Source organism: Pristiophorus japonicus, chromosome 5 (assembly GCF_044704955.1).
Source record: "Pristiophorus japonicus isolate sPriJap1 chromosome 5, sPriJap1.hap1, whole genome shotgun sequence".
Lineage (NCBI taxonomy): Eukaryota > Metazoa > Chordata > Chondrichthyes > Pristiophoridae > Pristiophorus > Pristiophorus japonicus.
The window spans coordinates 276,481,634-276,502,755 of NC_091981.1; the positions used below are offsets into that span (position 1 = coordinate 276,481,634).

The following is a 21,122-nucleotide window of genomic DNA, read 5'->3' on the forward strand; positions in this document are numbered from 1 at the left end:
CCCCCCCTGCTCTCCTCTCTTGTGCCCCCCCCCCTGCTCTCCTCTCTTGCGCCCTCCCCGCTCTCCTTTCTTGCGCCCCCCCCTGCTCTCCTCTCTTGCGGCCCCCCCTGCTCTCCTCTCTTGCGCCCTCCCCGCTCTCCCCTCTTGCGCCCCCCCCGCTCTCCTCTCTTGTGCCCCCCCGCTCTCCTCTCTTGTGCCCCCCCGCTCTCCTCTCTTGCGCCCCCACCCACTCTCCTCTCTTGCGCCCCACCCGCTCTCCTCTCTTGCGCCCCCCCCCGCTCTCCTCTCTTGCGCCCCCCCCCCGCTCTCCTCTCTTGCGCCCCCCCCCCGCTCTCCTCTCTCGCGCCCCCCCCCCCGCTCTCCTCTCTTGCGCCCCCCCCCCCCCCGCTCTCCTCTCTTGCGCCCCCCCCCCCTGCTCCCAAGAATATGATGCTCTCTGTTGTCCAGACACCGTTGCTATTGAATGAGAATTATTCTGGAAAGGAGTTGCACTCGAGCGTTTATACTACCCAGTGAGTTTCTAATGGCGTAGGTCCAGACGAGTGAATTCATCCTGATTTTGCCTAGTAATTTAAAATATTTATTTCACTAAGTAAGAAGATTTGTTTGCAATGATGATGCTTCCATCTGTATCCATATGGAGCTTCTGTGGTGGCAGCAACTGTAACAACGCAAGCTGAAACTCATTGGCCATATAAATTGGATGGTGTGCTACATCCCATTTTCTTTGTACTTTTATTTTAAAAAAAAACTATTTCTCTGTTCTACTGTACCGTTCGTTAAACTTGTATATGTCTTGCATTGCATCCTCATTGTGATGAATGTGTCTTTTAATATCCAGCATAGAAAACTATAAATGTTCTAATTATGACCTGAATGCTGTCTGCTTGAATTCTAAATCTACAGTGCCATAGTAAACCTGTTCTAGGTTATCAGAACATAACATAAGAACATAAGAATTAGGAACAGGAGTAGGCCATCTAGCCCCTCGAGCCTGCTCCGCCATTCAACAAGATCATGGCTGATCTGGCCGTGGACTCAGCTCCACTTACCCACCCGCTCCCCGTAACCCTTAATTCCCTTATTGGTTAAAAATCTATCTATCTGTGATTTGAATACATTCAATGAGCTAGCCTCTACTGCTTCCTTGGGCAGAGAATTCCACAGATTCACAACCCTCTGGGAGAAGAAATTCCTTCTCAACTCGGTTTTAAATTGGCTCCCCCATATTTTGAGGCTGTGCCCCCTAGTTCTAGTCTCCCCGACCAGTGGAAACAACCTCTCTGCCTCTATCTTGTCTATCCCTTTCATGATTTTAAATGTTTCTATAAGATCACCCCTCATCCTTCTGAACTCCAACGAGTAAAGACCCAGTCTACTCAATCTGTCATCATAAGGTAATCCCCTCATCTCCGGAATCAGCCTAGTGAATCGTCTCTGTACCCCCTCCAAAGCCAGTATATCCTTCCTTAAGTAAGGTGACCAAAACTGCACGCAGTACTCCAGGTGCGGCCTCACCAATACCCTATACAGTTGCAGCAGAACCTCCCTGCTTTTGTACTCCATCCCTCTCGCAATGAAGGCCAACATTCCATTCGCCTTCCTGATTACCTGCTGCACCTGCAAACTAACTTTTCGGGATTCATGCACAAGGACCCCCAGGTCCCTCTGCACCTCAGCATGTTGTAATTTCTCCCCATTCAAATAATATTCCATTTTACTGTTTTTTTTTTTTCCCAAGGTGGATGACCTCACACTTTCCGACATTGTATTCCATCTGCCAAACCTTCGCCCATTCGCTTAACCTATCCAAATCTCTTTGCAGCCTCTCTGTGTCCTCTACACAACCCGCTTTCCCACTAATCTTTGTGTCTTCTGCAAATTTTGTTACACTACACTCTGTCCCCTCTTCCAGGTCATCTATGTATATTGTAAACAGTTGTGGTCCCAGCACCGATCCCTGTGGCACACCACTAACCACCGATTTCCAACCCGAAAAGGACCCATTTACCCCGACTCTCTGCTTTCTGTTAGCCAGCCAATTCTCTATCCATGCTAATACATTTCCTCTGACTCCGTGTACATTTATCTTCTGCTGTAACCTTTTTTGTGGCATCTTATCGAATGCCTTTTGGAAATCTAAATACACCACATCCATCGGTACACCTCTATCCACCATGCTCATTATATCCTCAAAGAATTCCAGTAAATTAGTTAAACATGATTTCCCCTTCATGAATCCATGTTGCGTCTGCTTGATTGCACTATTCCTATCTAGATATTCCGCTATTTCTTCCTTAATGATAGTTTCCCCACTACAGATGTTAAACTAACCGGCCTATAGTTACCTGCCTTTTGTCTGCCCCCTTTTTTAAACAGAGGCGTTACATTAGCTGCTTTCCAATCCGCTGGTACCTCCCCAGAGACAGAGAATTTTGGTAGATTATAACGAATGCATTTGCTATAACTTCTGCCATCTCTTAGTACCCTGGGATGCATTTCATCAGGACCAGGGGACTTGTCTACCTTGAGTCCCATTAGCCTATCCAGCACTACCCCCCTAGTGATAGTGATTATCTCAAGGTCCTCCCTTCCCACATTCCCGTGACCAGCAATTTTTGGCATGGTTTTTGTGTCTTCCACTGTGAAGACCGAAGCAAAATAATTGTTTAAGGTCTCGGCCATTTCAACATTTCCCATTTAAATCCCCCTTCTCATCTTCTAAGGGACCAACATTTTATAACTTTATAAATTATAAGTTTTACCTGAGCACTGCACAAACTGAACTTTGAAGTATAAATTTTGAAATACGTAAATATTAGTAATAATCAGAACATTTGTGTTTTCTATGTGTGCGTATGTGTAATTAGTAGCTTTTAGTAAAATTAATGAAACCACAGCCCGTTAATTGTAAAATGATTTAGTGAAACAAAATTGGGAAGTCGACTCGACACAATTGGATCCAAATTGCTGTGAATTCAAAACTAATTGGTCCTGAGTGAACTTAGTTTTGTGATTCTCCAATTAATTTTCAAGTCATAGAAATCTGTGGCACTAAACTTTTCCTCAATTCCAAACTATGTTCAGTGTAGAATATTATTAATTGGCCTTTCTGTAGTGCATTATTTCCTTCTGCTTCTCAGTCAGTTACTTCACAAATTCCTATCCATTTAAGCTTAAAACTATAATTATTTGCAGCAAAATTATACACCTGCATAAATGTACAATCATTTGTGTAGTTTAGAGATGTCCAATGTTTTGGAGGTAGGGGCCCGGTGACCGTCAAAACCAGTGAGTGGGCTAAACAATTGCGCAGGTGAGCGTTCATAAACAAAAATAGCCAAACACCACTGTAGACCCCTATACACAAAGAAACATGCAACCCCTACCCCAATAAATAGATTTTTTTGAGCACTGTAATGAGGGAGTGCTGCACTGTCTGAGGCGTTCCGTCTTTTGGATGAGATGTTAAACTGAGGCCCCATCTGCGTGCTTAAGTGAATGTAAAAGGTCCCATGGCACTTTTTCGAAGAGGAGCAGGGGAGTTATCCCCGTTGTCTTAGCCAATGTTTATACCTCAACCAACATCACTCAAACAGATGATCTGCTCATTGTCACATTGCTGTTTGTAGGAGCTTGCTGTGTGCAAATTGGCTGCCGTGTTTCCTACTTACAACAGTGATGACACTTCAAAAAAAAAAGGACTTCATTGGTTGCAAAGTGCTTTGGGGCATCCTGAAGTCATGAAAGGCGCTATTTAAATGCAAGTCTTTCTTTAATAAACATATACAATCAAGGGATTCCCCCACATAAAAAAATGAAACCCCCATATGCACAGAAGAATCCTCTCCCAAAATGCAACACTTCCAAAGTCCCTTCTCACATGGCAGTCTGTTGGCTCCAGAATAAGTGGTGCTTCAGGTTGACTGGACCATCAAATCTCAGTTGAACATGGCTTTAACCGCAGAACTAGCATGGAGCTTAGAATCTTCCCTATAACACTGTATAAAACAGTCTAGGTTCCAAGCAGCTTGGCTGGCCGTGAACCATTTTGCAGGCTAAATAGACAGCAGTGCCTAAGGAGGTGAGGACTGATGACAGAACTGTGCTCTCTTACTCTAATCTGCCCTTCGCCCCTGTCCTCACTGACCTACATCTGCGTCCAAGTCTCAAATGTAAAATTCCCATTCTTGTGTTTAAACCACTGAATGACTTTGTTCCTATCTCTCTGTCCCTGTAATTTTCTGCAGCCCACAACCTTTCTTCCCCACCCATAAACTCTTGTTTGTTCACCATATTTCAGTGGTTTTGCCCAGAGAAGATATCCTCGATGGGCCGTTAACAAAATCATAAACCCGTTCTTTAGAAACAGGTTTACAATTTCAATATGTATAATACACTGGAGAAATCGCCATCATTTGGCTTAGAGCCACAGTGTGCTTCCTATGAGCCAAGTAAATGAGCTCCCTTAAAGAAGCCTTGTATACAACAATGGGAAAAGTTAACCTGACTTGTGCAGGGCACAGATTTCTTAGAGACATTATTGGAGATGATTTTCCTCTGAGATGACTAATTCATACTTGAATGTGGAGTGTGGACTTCAGTCAACTAATGAGGACTGCCTTGGTGGTAGGTAATCTTAACATCACTTTCTCTGGATACATATGCAACCCAGTTTAATACTATGTTGTGTAAAAATGATGTAAAGGTTATATATTCTACATTCGGTTAACCCTTCAATCTTAAATTTACAGCAGCTGATTTAATGGACTGCGACATAAAGTCTGATACACTTACTAGTCCAGAGAGGGAACCAGCAGATGATGACTGTAAGGGAGCTGAGGGATCTGACTGCCTAAAGAAGAAAAAAAGAAAACCATACAGACCTGGTAAAGAATCTGATTTAAAACAGACATATCCAACATGCTATGGAGTAGAACCAGATCAAAGATTATTTTCTGTGTGCTGGTGGTGGTTTGACCTGATGTGTTTATTTTTATACATACTTGATGTAAATTGCTATTTTACTACAACAGAAATGTTTAAAATTTAATTTAGCCCAAGTATCTGTGTAGGTGTCAGCCATGGCTCAGTGGGTAACAGCCTCACCTCAGAGTCAGAAGATTGTGGGTTCAAGCTCTACCCCAGAGACTTGAGCACAAAATCCAGGCTGACACTCCAGTACAGTACTGAGGGAGTGCTGCACTGTCGGAGGTGCTGTCTTTCAGATGAGGAGTTAAACCGAGGCCCCGTCTGCTCTCAAGTGAACATAAAATATCCCGTGGCACTATTTCTGACAAAAGCAGGGGAATTATCCCTGGTGTCCTGGACAATATTTATCCCTCAGTCAACATAACGAAAACACATGATTTGGTCATTATCACACTACTGTTTGTGGAGCTTGCTGTGTGCAAATTGACTACCGCATTTTCTACATTACAACAGTGACTCCACTTCAAAAGTACTTCATTGGCTGTAAAGTGCTTGGGACGTACGGTGGTCATGAAAGGCGCTATATAATTGCAAGTCTGTCTTTCTTGTAACGTCTTAAAATATTTGGCACAAGTTGGCAGACACTAGAGAATAATGTCACCATTTTCCCCTTCAGTTTTATCTGATATGTAAAAGCAGCTTGACAAGAGCCAGACAACAGTGAGATCCGTTGGTAGTTTGCAGCAGTTCCTCGTCCTCTTCCTCTTTCTTTCTAGCTGCCTCCCACTTCTCCCTCCATTTATGCTACTAGGCCTTGAATCCATATACGTGGATAGATAAACAGAGTTAACGTTTCAGGTCGATGACCATTCGTCAGAACTCTCCACAGATGCTGCCTGACCCGCTGAGATTTCTAGCATTTTCTGTTTTTATTTCAAATTTCAACATCCGCAGTATTTTGTTTTTGTGTCCACTTCATATCAGCTGTCTGCACTTGTGTCTCTAATTTTGTCATGACCCCTTTGTAACATCCCAACTAATACCCTCCAAATTCGCCTGTTAATTTTCACCTTTTCCACAATTTTTTCTTGAGCACAGAAACCATCCCAATCGATTCCGTTATTTTTGCGTTACTTTTATCTCACAAACCTTGCACCTATCTTGACTAAATTATAGACTTTGATGTGCAGTGACATTTTAATTACCAAGTGCTGCAAAACAAGTATATTCTTGCTAATGTGATATTAATCCTCAATTAACTTCTTTCCCTCAAGAGCTACTCCTGGAGTGGCTTAGTGTACTGGAGCGTCAACACACTAGACTACAGAATAATGAGATGTGTATAGCAATCTAATTATGTTGCTGTGCAGAGGTGCCTAACAAAGATGATTAACATCTCCACCGAGCATTGGAAATTGGATGAGCAAATACTAGGTGACGTTTAACACCTCTCTGCAGCTCATCTAGAGCAGCATTACTGGAGGCCTGTGAGTTTGGGTTCCCTATCGACTATGGTTAGGATAAGGTCTAGGGTGAGCAGAAAAAATGGGTGATGTTACAACAAAAGTTAGTCCTGCTGTATCAATAAACTTTCACATTGGGAACCGTGGTGTAATTCAGCTTGTGCTTCCCAACCTCAAATCGGGGACAAATATCCTCAAAATCAAGGCATTTTAATTTATTCTATTTAGTGTCCTGAATAATCAAATAATGCTATATTGTCATTTTTTGTAACATATCTCCTGTCGGGGGGAGGGGGGGGGTTTCCTGCCTCCATTATTCACAAACATAAATCTATACAAACCTCACTGTCCCACATAACTGTGAACCACATTTTTGTGAAACTCCGCTGGCCCCATATTTTCAATTTCTTCCTCCCTAGCTGAACAGCCTTCTCCAGCCACGTGGCCCTGCCAACACCCTCACTCCTCATACTCCAGATTGACGCTTTCACTCCACTCTGTCAGAGGCTGAGCCTGCAGAAATTATATCTGTGCCCTCTTAAATTCTGTCCCTAAACTGTTTTGCCTTCCTGTCTTTCTCCTGCCGCCTAAAGCCTCTTCGCCCCCGTATATTTGACCAAGCCTTGGGCCTCCTCCCTTTTCCCACGTTTCCCACTAAACCTTGGTAATCCACATCACTGTTCTAAGTGATGTTATACGTCCTTTTACAGGACTGCAATATAAATGTAGATGATGAATTGAATGTTGCAGTTTCCACAGCTACAAAAATTTGTAAAGATCAGTTAAAACAAAAATAAATCCAGACCAAGTTTATGGTTCAAAAATTAAAAAGTCCAGAAGTCTTTTGAGTTATGCTGAAAGCAGCAAGTTAAAGGCAGGAAGCTTGTGTCAGTAATGTGCTTAGCTTGTCCTTTTACCCACATTTCTCAATCTGATAGATCAACACCTTAATTTTATTTTGATGGTATATCAGGAATAAAGGAGCTTTGCTCTAGAGTATGCTTGATTTTCTTTTTTAATTTACACTTCTCAATCAGGTGGATTAACACCTTATTATATTTTGCTGACTTATAATTTAAGATATGTTCAGTCAAAGTACAATATAATGTTAATCCCTTTGTGAAGTACCTAAACAAATTAAACACATTTCCCAATTTCCTTCTATCTCCAAACTATAACTACAAAGGAATTGTATAGTACCAAACAAAACAGTGGGCCGAATTTTTAAATTGAGTAAGAATGTGGTTACTCGGTAAGTTTATCCATTGAGTGGCTCAGCCATAAAGACCAGAAGTTCCTCGGTCGCATTCTGTCCTCAGTTAGCTGGTCTCAGTCACAACGTTGATGGAATCACAATTGTAATGATCTTACTGGAAGTGTATTGGGTGAGCATGGGATCCAGCTCAATGGCGATACTTTTTGCAGTAAAATAGCCTGCCATATTTCATTATAAAATTGTGTGTTAACAATGGGCACTTGAGAGACCATCACCATACCTGGGCAAAAATTCAGCTCGTTGAGAGGATTGGAGAAAATTGATGAGTAAAAGAATATTCTGGACAGAGGGAAGGAGTGAAATTGAGAGGTCCTGTTTAAACCGCAATAACTAAGTTATTAACTTTGGTATTAAGAGGTGATCTGACTGCTGAGCACACTAATGCCAAGAAGTTTGAGACCACCTCCAGGATGCTGGTCTCACATTGCTTCAGCTAAGTTTTAAAAGTTCCCAACTTTTAAAATTATTTTTTCTAGCCGCATTCTATCTATGTTCCATTCGTCCATCATCCCAGTTGGCGCTGACCTTCACTAACCTCCGATCCCTCAGCACATTAATTACAAAATGCTCTCATTTACAAATTCCTTTGCGGTCTTGTCCCACTCAACCTCCACTACAACTTCTACGTGCTAACTTGTAGTCTCCATTCCATGATCAGTAATGGGCCCTTCAGTCATTTGGCCTTGCTCTCTGCAATACTCTTAAATTCCTCTGCCAATTTCCAAAACTTCCTGAAAACCTATGTCATCGGCCTCGCCTCTAATCTCCTCTCCTAACTCTTCTCCCAGTTCCTGCTCAGTGTCAGAATTTCTCTCTCTTTTCAACTGTGTCCATCCTGTGTGTTGCACTGTACAAGCATAATTTCTTGAAAGTCTTAAGGAGTGTGAGCTCTGTCGCAAATCTAATCCTTCACCAAGCAATTGCATTCTACAGCTATAGATTTGAGATTCCTAACTATAATATAACATTGATTAGTTTTTGTTCAGAGCCATGTTTGCTATATTTGCTTCTTGTCTTGCTCTAATAGGAATTGGTGGGTTTATGGTGCGCCAGAGGAGCCGGACAGGACAGAATAAGACAAAGTGCTCACTGTCCAGGAAAAACTCCACTGGCTCAGTCTGTGAAATGATGGCTGGGAAGGGGGATGGTAAGTGATGTATCACGTGTGCAGGAAGTTGTAGTAAGGAAATCCTATCTTGGTACTCTTAAAGATCCAAATATTTGGAATAATGTGCTGCTGTGTTTTAGAGAAACCTATCTTACAATGTTGCATTTAAAAAGGGGAAATTACCGTATTTGCTCTCAAGCAATAAACAGCATGGGCATCCAGCAAATTTCAAGGCAGATACCAATGAGGTCCAGTGGATCATCCAGTTGGGAAATTTGCATCATTTAATGTACAAAACACCTCTGACCAGAAGCCATGAACCTTGGGGCTCTCCTAAACAATGTATACAAGAATTCCCAAATCACTGTTAACACATATCTGAAGGCATAACTCGAATTTTGCACACTGAACTATGGTATGGAGGGTCATATGTGCAGAGTTAAGTTTCTTAACTTGAATAAGTTTAACAGAGGGAAACACTCCAAATAAAGGTGTTGCATTATATACCAGTTTAGCATTAAACTTCTGATTTTGGTTAAAAGCCACAGGACTGCTAGGTCACACACGATGAGTACATTCTGCATTTGCAATTGTAGCTGTGCTCCAGTTGAGACTTTCTTTTGCCTTACAGATAGACTTCGAATCTCCCAAAATTAAACTAGAAAGGAAGCATTTAATAGATTCCTTTGGTTTGTTTGTAATAGGTTGGGTTGAGCAACTACCAGAGATGCCTGTCGATGAAACAGCTGCTGTCCCTGAGATTGTAGAGAAAATGAAAAAACGTTACAGAAAGAAGAAGAACAAATTGGAAGAGATTTTTCCAACATATCTGCAGGTATAGTTACTCGGCAAGTGTAACCTTATCTTACCTCATCTGCCCTCACAACAAAATTTTAATTTGTTCTTGCGTGCATTACTACTTGGAGAGTGGACTTGCTATATACCCATGATTGTTTATACATACCTGTATGGCTGCAAAGAAACAGGGTTTCAGTGAAGGCATGTGAATTTTGCTGCTTCTGTGATGGGAGCTTCTTACCACAGGGGCTTCATACAGTGACCTAGCCAAAGCCTAACTAAATTCTTCTGAATGGTATCAATAGTCTTAATTCCGGTTCTAGTTGGCACACAGGGACTTCACTACCTGCATCATCACTCCTGCCTCTTGGAAAAATACATTTATTTTTAAATATCATCCTGTACCCTAAAAATGTATTTCCAAATTTGAAAGTATCATCAATCTCACAACTACTTTGGACCAGTAAGATCAGAAGAAAAAGAAAATGAAGGTAAAGGTAGAAAGAGTAAGATTGTGTTAGCAAAAGATAAGGAGATATTATGTGATCGTCCTCAAGAATTTTTGCAAATAAACTAAAATTGGTAATAAATAAGGCTTAATGCAAAATCAGCTGGAGAGATCGAGATGACACAGTCTCTGACTTCAACAGAACGGCAAGTGGGCTGTATGTAATGTTTCCGCAGGGTAGAACATTTGTGGTTTGAGCAGGAATTTGGATTGTGAAATGTTAGATTGAAGGGAGTGAGTAACATGGTGCATTAACAGACTGTGGTACCTCTGGGATTCACATTAGACTGATGGATCAAAGCTCCCCTAATTTACTGCAAGGATCCTCCAAGAAATAAGCTTCGATAGTTGCAACCCAATTTTTTAGTAATTACAGAGCTGTAAGTGCTCGTAACGGAACATAAATTGACAGTAAATTGCTATTCTTTATCAGAAACGCCGTAAGAATGCCTGGTGTTAAGCGAGTTTAAAAAGTCATACTCATACAGTAAGATGGATTCTTTGGAGGTTGTACATTGTTTGCACAGTACTATATTTTCTTGATCGCACCTGGTAGTTAGTGCTTGATGCCCAGGGTATTCAACAGCCAGGAGTATTCAACATTTAGGAAGGATAGACAGAAAGGAAAAGGAGGTGGGGTGGCATTGCTGGTTAAAGAGGAAATTAATGCAATAGTAAGGAAGGACATTAGCTTGGATGATGTAGAATCTGTATGGGTGGAGCTACAGAATACCAAAGGGCAGAAAACACCAGTGGGAGTTGTGTACATACCACCAAACAGTAATAGTGAGGTTGGGGACAGCATCAAACAAGAAATTAGGGATGCATGCAATAAATGTACAGCAGTTATCATGGGCGACTTTAATCTACATATTGATTGGGCTAACCAATCAGGAAGATTTCCTGGAGTGTATTAGGGATGGTTTCCTGGACCAATATGTCGATGAACCAACTAGAAGTCTGGCCATGCTATACTGGGTGAAGTGTAATGAGAAAGGTCTAATTAACAATCTTGTTGTGCGAGGCCCCTTGGGGAAGAGTGACCATAATATGGTAGAATTCTTCATTAAGATGGAGAGTGACACAGTTAATTCAGTGACTAGGGTCCTGAACTTAAGGAAGCGTAACTTCGATGGTATGAGACGTGAATTGGCTAGAATAGACTGGCGAGTGATACTTAAAGGATTGACGGTGGATAGGCAATGGCAAACATTTAAAGATCACATGGATGAACTTCAACAATTGTACATCCCTGTCTGGAGTAAAAATAAAATGGGGAAGGTGGCTCAACCGTGGCTAACAAGGGAAATTAAGGATAGTGTTAAATCCAAGGAAGAGGCATATAAATTGGCCAGAAAAAGCAGCAAACCTGAGGACTGGGAGAATTTTGTAATACAACAGAGGAGGACAAAGAGTTTAATTTAATGAGAGGAAGCTTGCTGGGAACATAAAAACTGACTGCAAAAACTTCTATAGATATGTGAAGAGAAAAAGATTAGTGAAAACAAACGTAGGTCCCTTGCAGTCAGATTCAGGTGAATTTATAATGGGGAACAAAGAAATGGCGGACCAGTTAAACAAATACTTTGGTTCTGTCTTCACGAAAGAAGACACATAACCTTCCAGAAATACTAGGGGACCGAGGGTCTAGTGAGAAGGCGGAACTGAAGGAAATCCTTATTAGGCGGGAAATTGTGTTGGGGAAATTTATGGGATTGAAGGCCGATAAATCCCCGGGACCTGATAGTCTGCATCCCAAAGTACTTAAGGAAGTGGCCATAGAAATAGCGGATGCATTGGAGATCATTTTCCAACAGTCTATCGAATCTGGATCGGTTCCTATGGACTGGAGGGTAGCTAATGTAACACCACTTTTTAAGAAAGGAGGGAGAGAGAAAACGGGTCATTATAGACCGGTTAGCCTGACATCAATAGTGGGGAAAATGTTGGAATCAATTATTAAAGATGAAATAACAGCACATTTGGAAAGCAGTGACAGGATCGGTCCAAGTCAGCATGGATTTATGAAAGGGAAATCCTGCTTGACAAATCTTCTTGAATTTTTTGAGGATGTAACTAGTAGAGTGGACAAGAGAGAACCAGTGGATGTGGTGTATTTGGACTTTCAAAAGGCTTTTGACAAGGTCCCACACAAGAGATTTGTGTGCAAAATTAAAGCACATGATATTGGGGGTAATGCACTGACGTGACTAGAGAACTGGTTGGCAGACAGAAAGCAGAGAGTCGGGATAAACGGGTCTTTGTCAGAATGGCAGGCAGTGACTCGTGGGATGCCGCAGGGCTCAGTGCTGGGACCCCAGCTATTTACAATATACATTAATGATTTGGATGAGGGAATTGAGTGTAATATCTCCAAGTTTGTAGATGACACTAATTTGGGTAGTGGTGTGAGCTATGAGGAGGACGCTAAAAGGCTGCAGGGTGACTTGGACAGGTTTGGTGAGTGGGCAAACGCGTGGCAGATGCAGCATAATGTGGATAAATGTGAGGTTATCCACTTTGGTGGCAAAAACACAAAGGCAGAATATTATTTGAATGGTGGCAGATTAGGAAAAGGGGAGGTGCAACGAGACCTAGGTGTCATGGTACATCAGTCATTGAAAGTTGGGATGCAGGTACAGCAGGCGGTGAAGAAGGCAAATGGTATGTTGGCCTTCATAGCTCGGGGATTTGAGTATAGGAGCATGGAGGTCTTACTGCAGTTGTACAGGGCCTTAGTGAGGCATCACCTGGAATAGTGTGTTCAGTTTTGGTCTCCTAATCTGAGGAAGGACGTTCTTGCTATTGAGGGAGTGCAGCGAAGGTTCACCAGACTGATTCCCGAGATGGCAGGACTGACATAGGAGAGACTGGATCGACTGGAGTTTAAAGGATGAGAGGGGATCTCATAGAAACATATAAAATTCTGACGGGACTGGACAGGTTAGATGCAGGAAGAATGTTCCCGATGTTGGGGAAGTCCAGAACCAGGGGTCACATTCTAAGGATAAGGGGTAAGCCATTTAGGACCAAGATGAGGAGAAACTTCTTCACTCAGAGTGTTGTTAACCTGTGGACTTCCCTACCGCAGAGAGTTGTTGATGCCAGTTCATTGGATATATTCAAGAGAGAGTTAGATATGGCCCTTATGGCTAAAGAGATCAAGGGGTATGGAGAGAAAGCAGGAAAGGGATACTGAAGGAATAATCAGCCATGATCTTATTGAATGGTGGTGCAGGCTCGAAGGGCCGGATGGCCTACTCCTGCACCTATTTTCTATGTTTCTATGCCGATGCTGTAGTCCTGTTGCGTTGAGGTACCTCTGGTGATGCGGAGCTTTATTGGGCCGTATGCAAATTGGCAGATCAGCACAGCACGCCGCATTTTCCAAAGAATTAAAAAATGTTAGTTATGTCGAGGTTGCACTGGTGAGCAAAGCACAAGAACAAGGAGCAGGAGTAGGCCATATGGCCTCCAATCTGCTGCTCCACCATTTAAGATCACGGCTGATCTTCAACCTCAACTCCACTTTCCTGCCCGATCCCCTAGAATCCAAAAATCTATTGATCTCGGCCTTGAATATACTCAATGATTCAGTATCCATGGCCCTTTGGGGTAAAGAATTCCAATGATTCACAAGCCTCACTCTGCCTACAAATGTAATTTAAATTGGTTCCACACCAGATTCTATGGCTATCTTGCTGCCAGGAGAGCTGCTCACTCATGGGGCCCAAGTTTCCACACGCGCCGAGAACGGCGCAGTCCCGACCTGGACGCCCGTTTTTCGCGCCACAAAGTGCGCCTAAAAAAATCCTCGGTATTCTCCACCTACTTGCTGGCCCTCGGCGCAGCCAGCACGAGCTGTGGGGGGGCGGAGCCAGGTCCCTGCGCTGAAAACAGTGCCGGGACCTCTGCACATGTGCGCTACAGTGGGCACGCAAGTGCAGTAGCTGCAGGCGCCGAACTGTGTGGGAGGGGCCCGAAGCACGCAGCCCTTGCCCTGGCTGAATGCCTCACTGGGGCTGCGTGAATAAGGCTCCTCCCACGGCCAGCTCCTGCTCTCCCCCCCCACCGACCAGACCCGACACCCGCTCCCCGCCCCCCCCCCCGCCACCGGACCGGACCCAACACCCGCTCCCCGCCCCCCCCTGCCTCCGGACCAGACCGACACCCGCTCCCCGACCCCCCCCCCCCACCCCCTCCGGACCCGACCCGACACCCGCGCCCCCCCCCGACTGACTCGACCCGACTCCCACTCCCGGACTGGATCCGACCTGACCTTCCCCCCCCCCCCCCCCATCTCTCTCCCTCTTCCCCCCCCCCCCCTCTTTTCCCCCCCCTCTCCCTCTCCTCTTTCCCCCCCCCCCCCTCTCCCTCTCCCCCCACCCCTTTCCCTCTTTTTCCCCCCCCCCCTCTCTCTCTCTCTCTCTCTCCCTCCCTCCCTCCCTCTCTCTGTCTCCCTTCCCCCCCCCCACCAATCCAACCCAACGCCACCTACCTGTAAATCTGGTGCTGGGGACGGGCCGGCAGCCTTCGGTCCCGAAAGGCCTGCCTGAAGCACTTTCACACAGGTAGGAATTTGGTTTATTTAATCTTTTCTTTGCTTATAAATGTTTATTCAGGTTGGATTTATTTGTATAAGTATAAATAAGGATTTATTATAGAATTTAATGACTTCCCTTCCCCCCCCCCACCTCGTTCTGGACGCCTAATTTGTAACCTGCGCCTGATTTTTTTAATGTGTAGAACAGGTTTTTTCAGTTCTACAAAAATCTTCACTTGCTCCATTCTACTTTAGTTTGGAGTACGTTTTCATTGTGGAAACTTTCAAATCAGGCGTCAGTGGCCGGACACGCCCCCTTTTGAAGAAAAAATGCTGTTCCAAAGTAGAACTGTTCTACCTGACTAGAACTGCAGAAAAAAAAAAGTGGAGAATTGCGATTTCTAAGATAGTCCGTTCTCCACCAGTTGCTCCTAAAAATCAGGCGCAAATCATGTGGAAACTTGGGCCCATACAGTGGTGGTATTGCAGTGTTTGACTGGCCCAACCTATAGGATTGAGCTTCTTAAAGGTCTGTATCACTTTTTAATTGTTGGTTGGTTGGCATAGCAATATATGCTTTCTATGTATTTGCATTGGTATATTCATTTTGTTGCTGGTTAGACTTGATTCTTTGCATTGCAAGACTTCTATTTACAATACAATTTCTTACTGCAGTCTTGCTTCCAGCTATTTGCAGCAATTAAGTTAGGCGTGATGGAAATTTTGATGGGCATTCCAGTTATTGACAGGACAGGAAAGGCTAGGTATAAATATTTCTCGTGTTCCTAACCAGTTCATCCTTGCGCCACTCCCCACTTTCAGTCTATCAGGCAGTCAATTCGTGGACATGTTGGAGAAACACGCACTTTTCACAAAGGAGGCTGGTCATACAACTATGTGAATTATGTTAGCACTGGATCCTACAGGCAATTTGTACTATTATTCTCATGGGTGTAAAGGTCCCTACTTTAAAAAATAATAATAATACTCAGCATCTGGACATCACTGGTAAGGCCGGTATTATTTCCCATCCTTAGCTGCCTTGAGAAAGTGGTGGGCCAACTGAGTGGCTTGCTACGCCACTTCAGAGGGCAGTTAAGAATGAACCACATTATTGTGGGGCTGGAGTCACATATTGGCCAGATGGGTTAAGAATGGCAGGTTTCCTTCCCTAAGGAACATTAGTGAACCAGGTAGGTTTTATGACAATCTGACAGCTTTATGCTGCCAGATTTTTATCATCTGAATTTAAAATCTATAACGACCTTGGTGGGATTTGAACTGCATTAAACCTTCATGCCATCAAATCCAGGCCATGACCAGAGACAAAATGAATTGACAGTCTGCTGTAGATGTATCAAACATGTGACAGAAGCCTTGTTCGTAACATGTATATACATGATTTTCCTGAGGATAGGGGGCATCAGCTAGACAGGCATAGAACTTTTTCTGGGTAGCTAAGATCCCAAGAGTACAGAGCACTGCAATCGGATCACACTGCAAATGTGCCATACAGACTATCTAGACTGGCTGCCACCTTCTGACAGGCAATGTGTCCTGTGCTGTGGGGAAAATACCTTGGAGTGCCAAACAGGGCAATGCTTCTCCGACCCAACTTCGAGGCATCACCTCTACTTTCCCCAGCCATCAAATGGGTTGTTGCAATGTTCCGACACTTACTATTTCGTGTCACCACATTGGGTTTTTGTTTTGCTGAATTTTTGCCTGGTATTTATTTTCCTCTCCCTTCCCTCCAACCCACAGCTGCCAAAGTCGTGGGTAACACTGACAAAAAGTTAAAATCTGTTTTCATCGAATTTTGCCACTCAGAAAGAGGCCATTTGGCCCCTTCGTGTCTGTGATGGCTCTTTGAAAGAGCTCTCCAATTAGTCCCACTCTTTTCCTATTAGCCCTGCAATTTTTTTCATTTTCAAGTATATATCCAATTCCTTTTTGAATCTTTACAGTATTTCTTCTATGTAGCCTCTTAATTTTTAAGTGGCTGTATCTCTGAATTTGAGCTACTGGGTAGATGTTCTGCAATTTCCATTAGGCCAGTTGCTGGCAGAGTCAAAGCAAAGCCCATGAGCTCTAGCTAATAATTCACATAGATGGCACTGCAAAATTGAGCTCTGCCACCTTGGTGCTCGTTTGGCTGGCTTTGTGCTGGCAGCTAGGCATTCCTAGTGAGATTTTACTGAAAGTTTCAAAATCAGGGCATAGGTGCCCAAATTCGGGAAAAAATGCACTCCTTGGTACTGACTTCCATTACCTTTTAATGAGCAAGAACAAGGGAGGATTTATAATCTAATGACTAGCAACCTACCCACAAGATCAGCCATGCAAAGTCAATGTCCCTTTAAACAGTCTTCACATTCTTGGATCCTCAAGCAAATGAACATGGCAAAATGAAGGGTCTTGGCCGTCCTGAAATTCTGGAGCTGGTCTTTGCTGCTCCCTTCCCAAGTCTCAAAATACTCGGTATAGATCATGGAATGAAATATTCAGAATTCTGCTTTCGGTTCACCCTTGGAATCGAACACTGGTGAAATATAAATAGCCAAGCCACACTTTCTTGGTTGATTCAGCTTTCTGAAGGCAGAGGAGTGGAACATTTAAAAAAAAAACATTTGGCTTCACCCAACGAAAGCCAAGCCACTGAATGATCAATCCCTACCAGAACATAGCCATAATCTCTGTTTATTTTGAAGTGCAGTGGTTGTAATTGGATTAGTTATTTCCTCCATTCATTCCTTTCACAGGAAGCCTTCTTTGGAAAACATTTGCTGCATACAAGTCGACAGAGCAAGCTGAGTCTGGAAGCTCTGTCCGATGAAGAATCATCTCAGCTAGCAAACAGATTACCGAATGCAAATGTAAATTTCCTGGACCCTTCCTCTGATCCACTGTTAAGTTCAGCCACAGCTCAGGTGGTTACAAAACAACAGGGAGGGCAAGGTATGTATGGGGCACACAACACTAAGTACTAATGTTTACCATTGTGTGCTTGTAATATATCAAGGACCATTATTTGTTTCAAAGATCTGATAACGGTCATAATGTTGTCAGGATACAAACGAATGCTGAGTTTGGTGCATTTGCGTGTAGTGCCTTATTACAAAGTTAAGTACAGATGAGGGAGGCCACCTGCCCCAATCGGCTCATTCTTCTACTTAAATCTACAGTCCCTCCATCACAACATTTAATTGTGTCTCAAATGATTCGACTTTTTGCCTCCACTACCCCACTTAGAAGACCATTCCACTGAGTATCAATTCTTTGTGTGCCATAAGTGCTTCCTTCTATCACTCTTAAACTTGCCTTTTACCAGTTTATGCATACGTTCCCTTGTGTGGTGATGGTTTTACCTGAAGTAGTGCTCACAATTAACCTTTTCCATTCCACTTCGTGTCTTGCTTAGCTAAGGTCTCCTATCATTCACCTTTCAGGGCTGAAAATCTGACATTTGTTCGAACATTCCCTCATAACTCAATCTACTGATACCAGGAATTGTGTCCTTTCTCTGCTTCCAGAGCTTGGGTGTTTCCCTTGTGCTTTGATGGCCAAAACTGAATGCAGTATTTGTAGTGTGCTGCCAAAGCAGTGTGCTGCCAAAGCACTGTGCTTTATCACGAGGGCTTCAGATGATTTACTGATTTGGCAATATGCCTCACCATTCTGCTTTTGTTAATTGCTGCTGTACAATGGCAGGGTGTGGTCAGTGTAGAGTCCCCTATCGTGCAGATCTGCAAGTCTCTTTCCTAGCTATTTCAACACCATTCATTAAGCAAGTATGTCTCCCATTTTTTTTTCAATGTGTAAGGCTATATTAAATTATATCTGCCATTGTACTGCCAGCATGCAGGAATTGTCTAGATCCTTCTGTAATTTCTTAGCTGCGTTAACAGATTCCGCTGCGGCCCCAGTAGTTTTCTCCACCTCTATCTCTACATCCTTGTAGAGTTTATTTTTCTTCTTTATTTCTCTATTTATTGTCTTATTTGTCCATTTAGGCTCTCATTTCTTTCTTTCCACTTGCTTGTCCTTAACATGTACTTAACCTGCATAAGTTGTATGTCCTTAAAGGTATTCTGTTGGTCCTCAGCTGGTTTTCTTGACTGGTTGATTTATTTAAGCACGTTCCTCATTGCCTTAAAGCTGTCCCTCTCAAGCTGAATATTGATTTGTGTTGGTTTACCTCATATCCTGTCCAATTTAATCATGTTGTAGCTGCTATCACCCAGGAGTGCCCATATTTCCATTCCCAGAATACGAACTGTGTCACTTGTTATCATGTCAAAATGCATGTTGTCTTGTTGCTCCTTTAATACACTGGTTCAGAAAGCAGTCATGCATTACATTGGCCAGCTCAGATTCAAAGACTACTTGGGTAGTCTTCGTGCAGGTGTGACGTCCGAAATCCGGAAATCTCGGGGCTGAGGCCGTTCCGGATTTCAGAACGTCTTTGGGCTGAGAAAGGTTGGTAGGTGGGATACTGAAGGTCGGGGGTTGGAGGGGGGTTTCAGCCGGGTCGCCGGAGGTCGGTCGGGCTGCCGGGGGGGGGGGGGGGGGGGGGGGTCGTTGGTCGGGCCGGGGGAGATCAGTCGGAGTGAGGTCGGGCGGCCGGAGGTCAGGCTGGGGAGAGTCGGGTGGGCTGCGGCCGGGTCGGGTGGCTGGAGGTCAGGCCGTGGCGGGGGAAGGTCGGGCCGCGGCAGGGTCGGGCAGCTGGAGGTCTGGGTGAGGTCGGGCCGCGGCAGGGGAAGGCCAGGCAACGTGGAACCGAGGCGAGGGGAGGTCGGGCAGCAGGAGTTCGGGCCGAGGTGAGGCCAGGCCGCCGAGGTAGGGGATTCCGGATTCCCGAACTCAGGATTTTGGACGTCGTACCTGTACTGCAATTATAAGAGCATTCCCAGTTTTAGGTTGGTTGACGTTCTCCTTTAGTGTTACCTTTCTGTTTACACCTTATTCTCTGCTCCTCCTATTTTTGACCCAGTGATTTATAGTAAAATCACACTATTGAAACATCTCAGTGTTGTACCTAAACTTCTGTAGTGTGGTAACTGTTACGTAGACAGCAATATCCACAAACATTAACGAGCTGAGCGACTGGTTGAATTTTTCCGTAGTATTGTATTGGTTGAGTGAGTAATATTAGTCAGGATCCAAGAAGAACTCCTGCATTCTTTGAATAGCATCATATGATCTTTGACATCCAACTGAAAAGATGCTATATAAATACAAGTTGTTGCTCAAAACTGTTATTTCCTGAAAAATGTATGAGCTGATTGTTCTGCAGGTAATGGAGATGACCCACTAGCTGATCTCTCAGAAGTCCTTACCACAGAAGATGACATCCTTGGAATACTTTCTGATGAACTGGGAAAAACAGGAGATGAGTCAGGTATATTTAGGACATATTGTGGGGCTTATGAACAGCCCCTGTCAATTCCAGTGCTCTTTGTAATAGAAGAACGTGATTTCCTGTGAAGTTTGAACGTGTCACTTTATCTAAGTTTCTCTTGCTTCTATTCTCTCTTATTTGCAGCAAGACATCACTTTTGTGCCTGACCAGCAACTATTTTAATTTTTTAAGATTTATTTTGCTGTAAAGTGCTTTGCTACTTAACGCAGTTACCTGAGACATTAACAATCAATGATTATGCTACTTTATGCTGTACAGCCCAATGCCTGCCGCATGCTGTTGAGTTGCGTATTCTGTGCTTTTTTTTTGGTCTTTATTTCCCTGTTGTTCATCCATTTTATCTGGTTTGGGTCCTGTAGGTCTTGATTTATGCACTTTCCAGGTCGAGAATTCACCTTCTCCATTTGGTAAGAGACTAAATGGTGGATAGCAGTAGTCCCATGTCTGGTGCTTTTGTCTTTATTGAAAACCAGTGTGTTTTCATGCCTGTGTGTGTTTTTTTGCGAATCTTTATTTTCTAAAGTTTCATCTGTTCTGTTGCACTAACAAACTTTCATGGTTAACTAGTTTGCTTGAAGTATTAGCACACAAATGACTAAACTGCATCTTGCATCATTAATAGAAAGTAGAATAACTAGGATTTAAAACTGTTACTGATATGTTGACCTTTAACCTCAAGATCCGATTATCTGTTTTATTTGTTCCTGGGATGTGGACGTCGCTGGCAAGGCCAGCATTTATTGCCCATCCCTGATTGGAATTATAGCCAGATGGATGTTACAATTTTAGTGAATTTGTAGTTAGTTTCCCTGGTCTGGATATCTGTTTTGAGAACTTGGTGCAAATAGTGACATTTGTACAGGAAAAGCAGATTTGTAGTAGTCGTCTGAGTGGAATGTGAGGAGGCATCTATAGCTAATTATATACAGGTATACCTATAACTGGGGTGGACAGTGTCGATATAGCTGAAGGTGCATTAGATAGGGGAACCTATTGAGATACTTGAAAGATTAAAGGAAACATGTTTCAAATTGGCTCTTGGATAATGGGCCAAATCTTGCTGAAAAAATAA

At 43.4% G+C, this 21,122-nt stretch overlaps 1 protein-coding gene across 1 annotated transcript in view; it reads left to right on the forward strand.

Annotated features, from left to right (window-relative positions):
- kmt2ca (lysine (K)-specific methyltransferase 2Ca) overlaps window positions 1–21,122 on the forward strand; it is a 420,190-nt gene that overhangs the window by 255,865 nt on the left and 143,203 nt on the right. Inside the window, exons 24-29 of the mRNA XM_070881651.1 lie at window positions 4,755–4,889; window positions 8,699–8,818; window positions 9,484–9,614; window positions 17,391–17,586; window positions 19,925–20,029; window positions 20,410–20,457. Coding sequence (XP_070737752.1) covers window positions 4,755–4,889; window positions 8,699–8,818; window positions 9,484–9,614; window positions 17,391–17,586; window positions 19,925–20,029; window positions 20,410–20,457 — 735 coding nt within the window. The remainder of the gene's footprint in view (window positions 1–4,754; window positions 4,890–8,698; window positions 8,819–9,483; window positions 9,615–17,390; window positions 17,587–19,924; window positions 20,030–20,409; window positions 20,458–21,122) is intronic.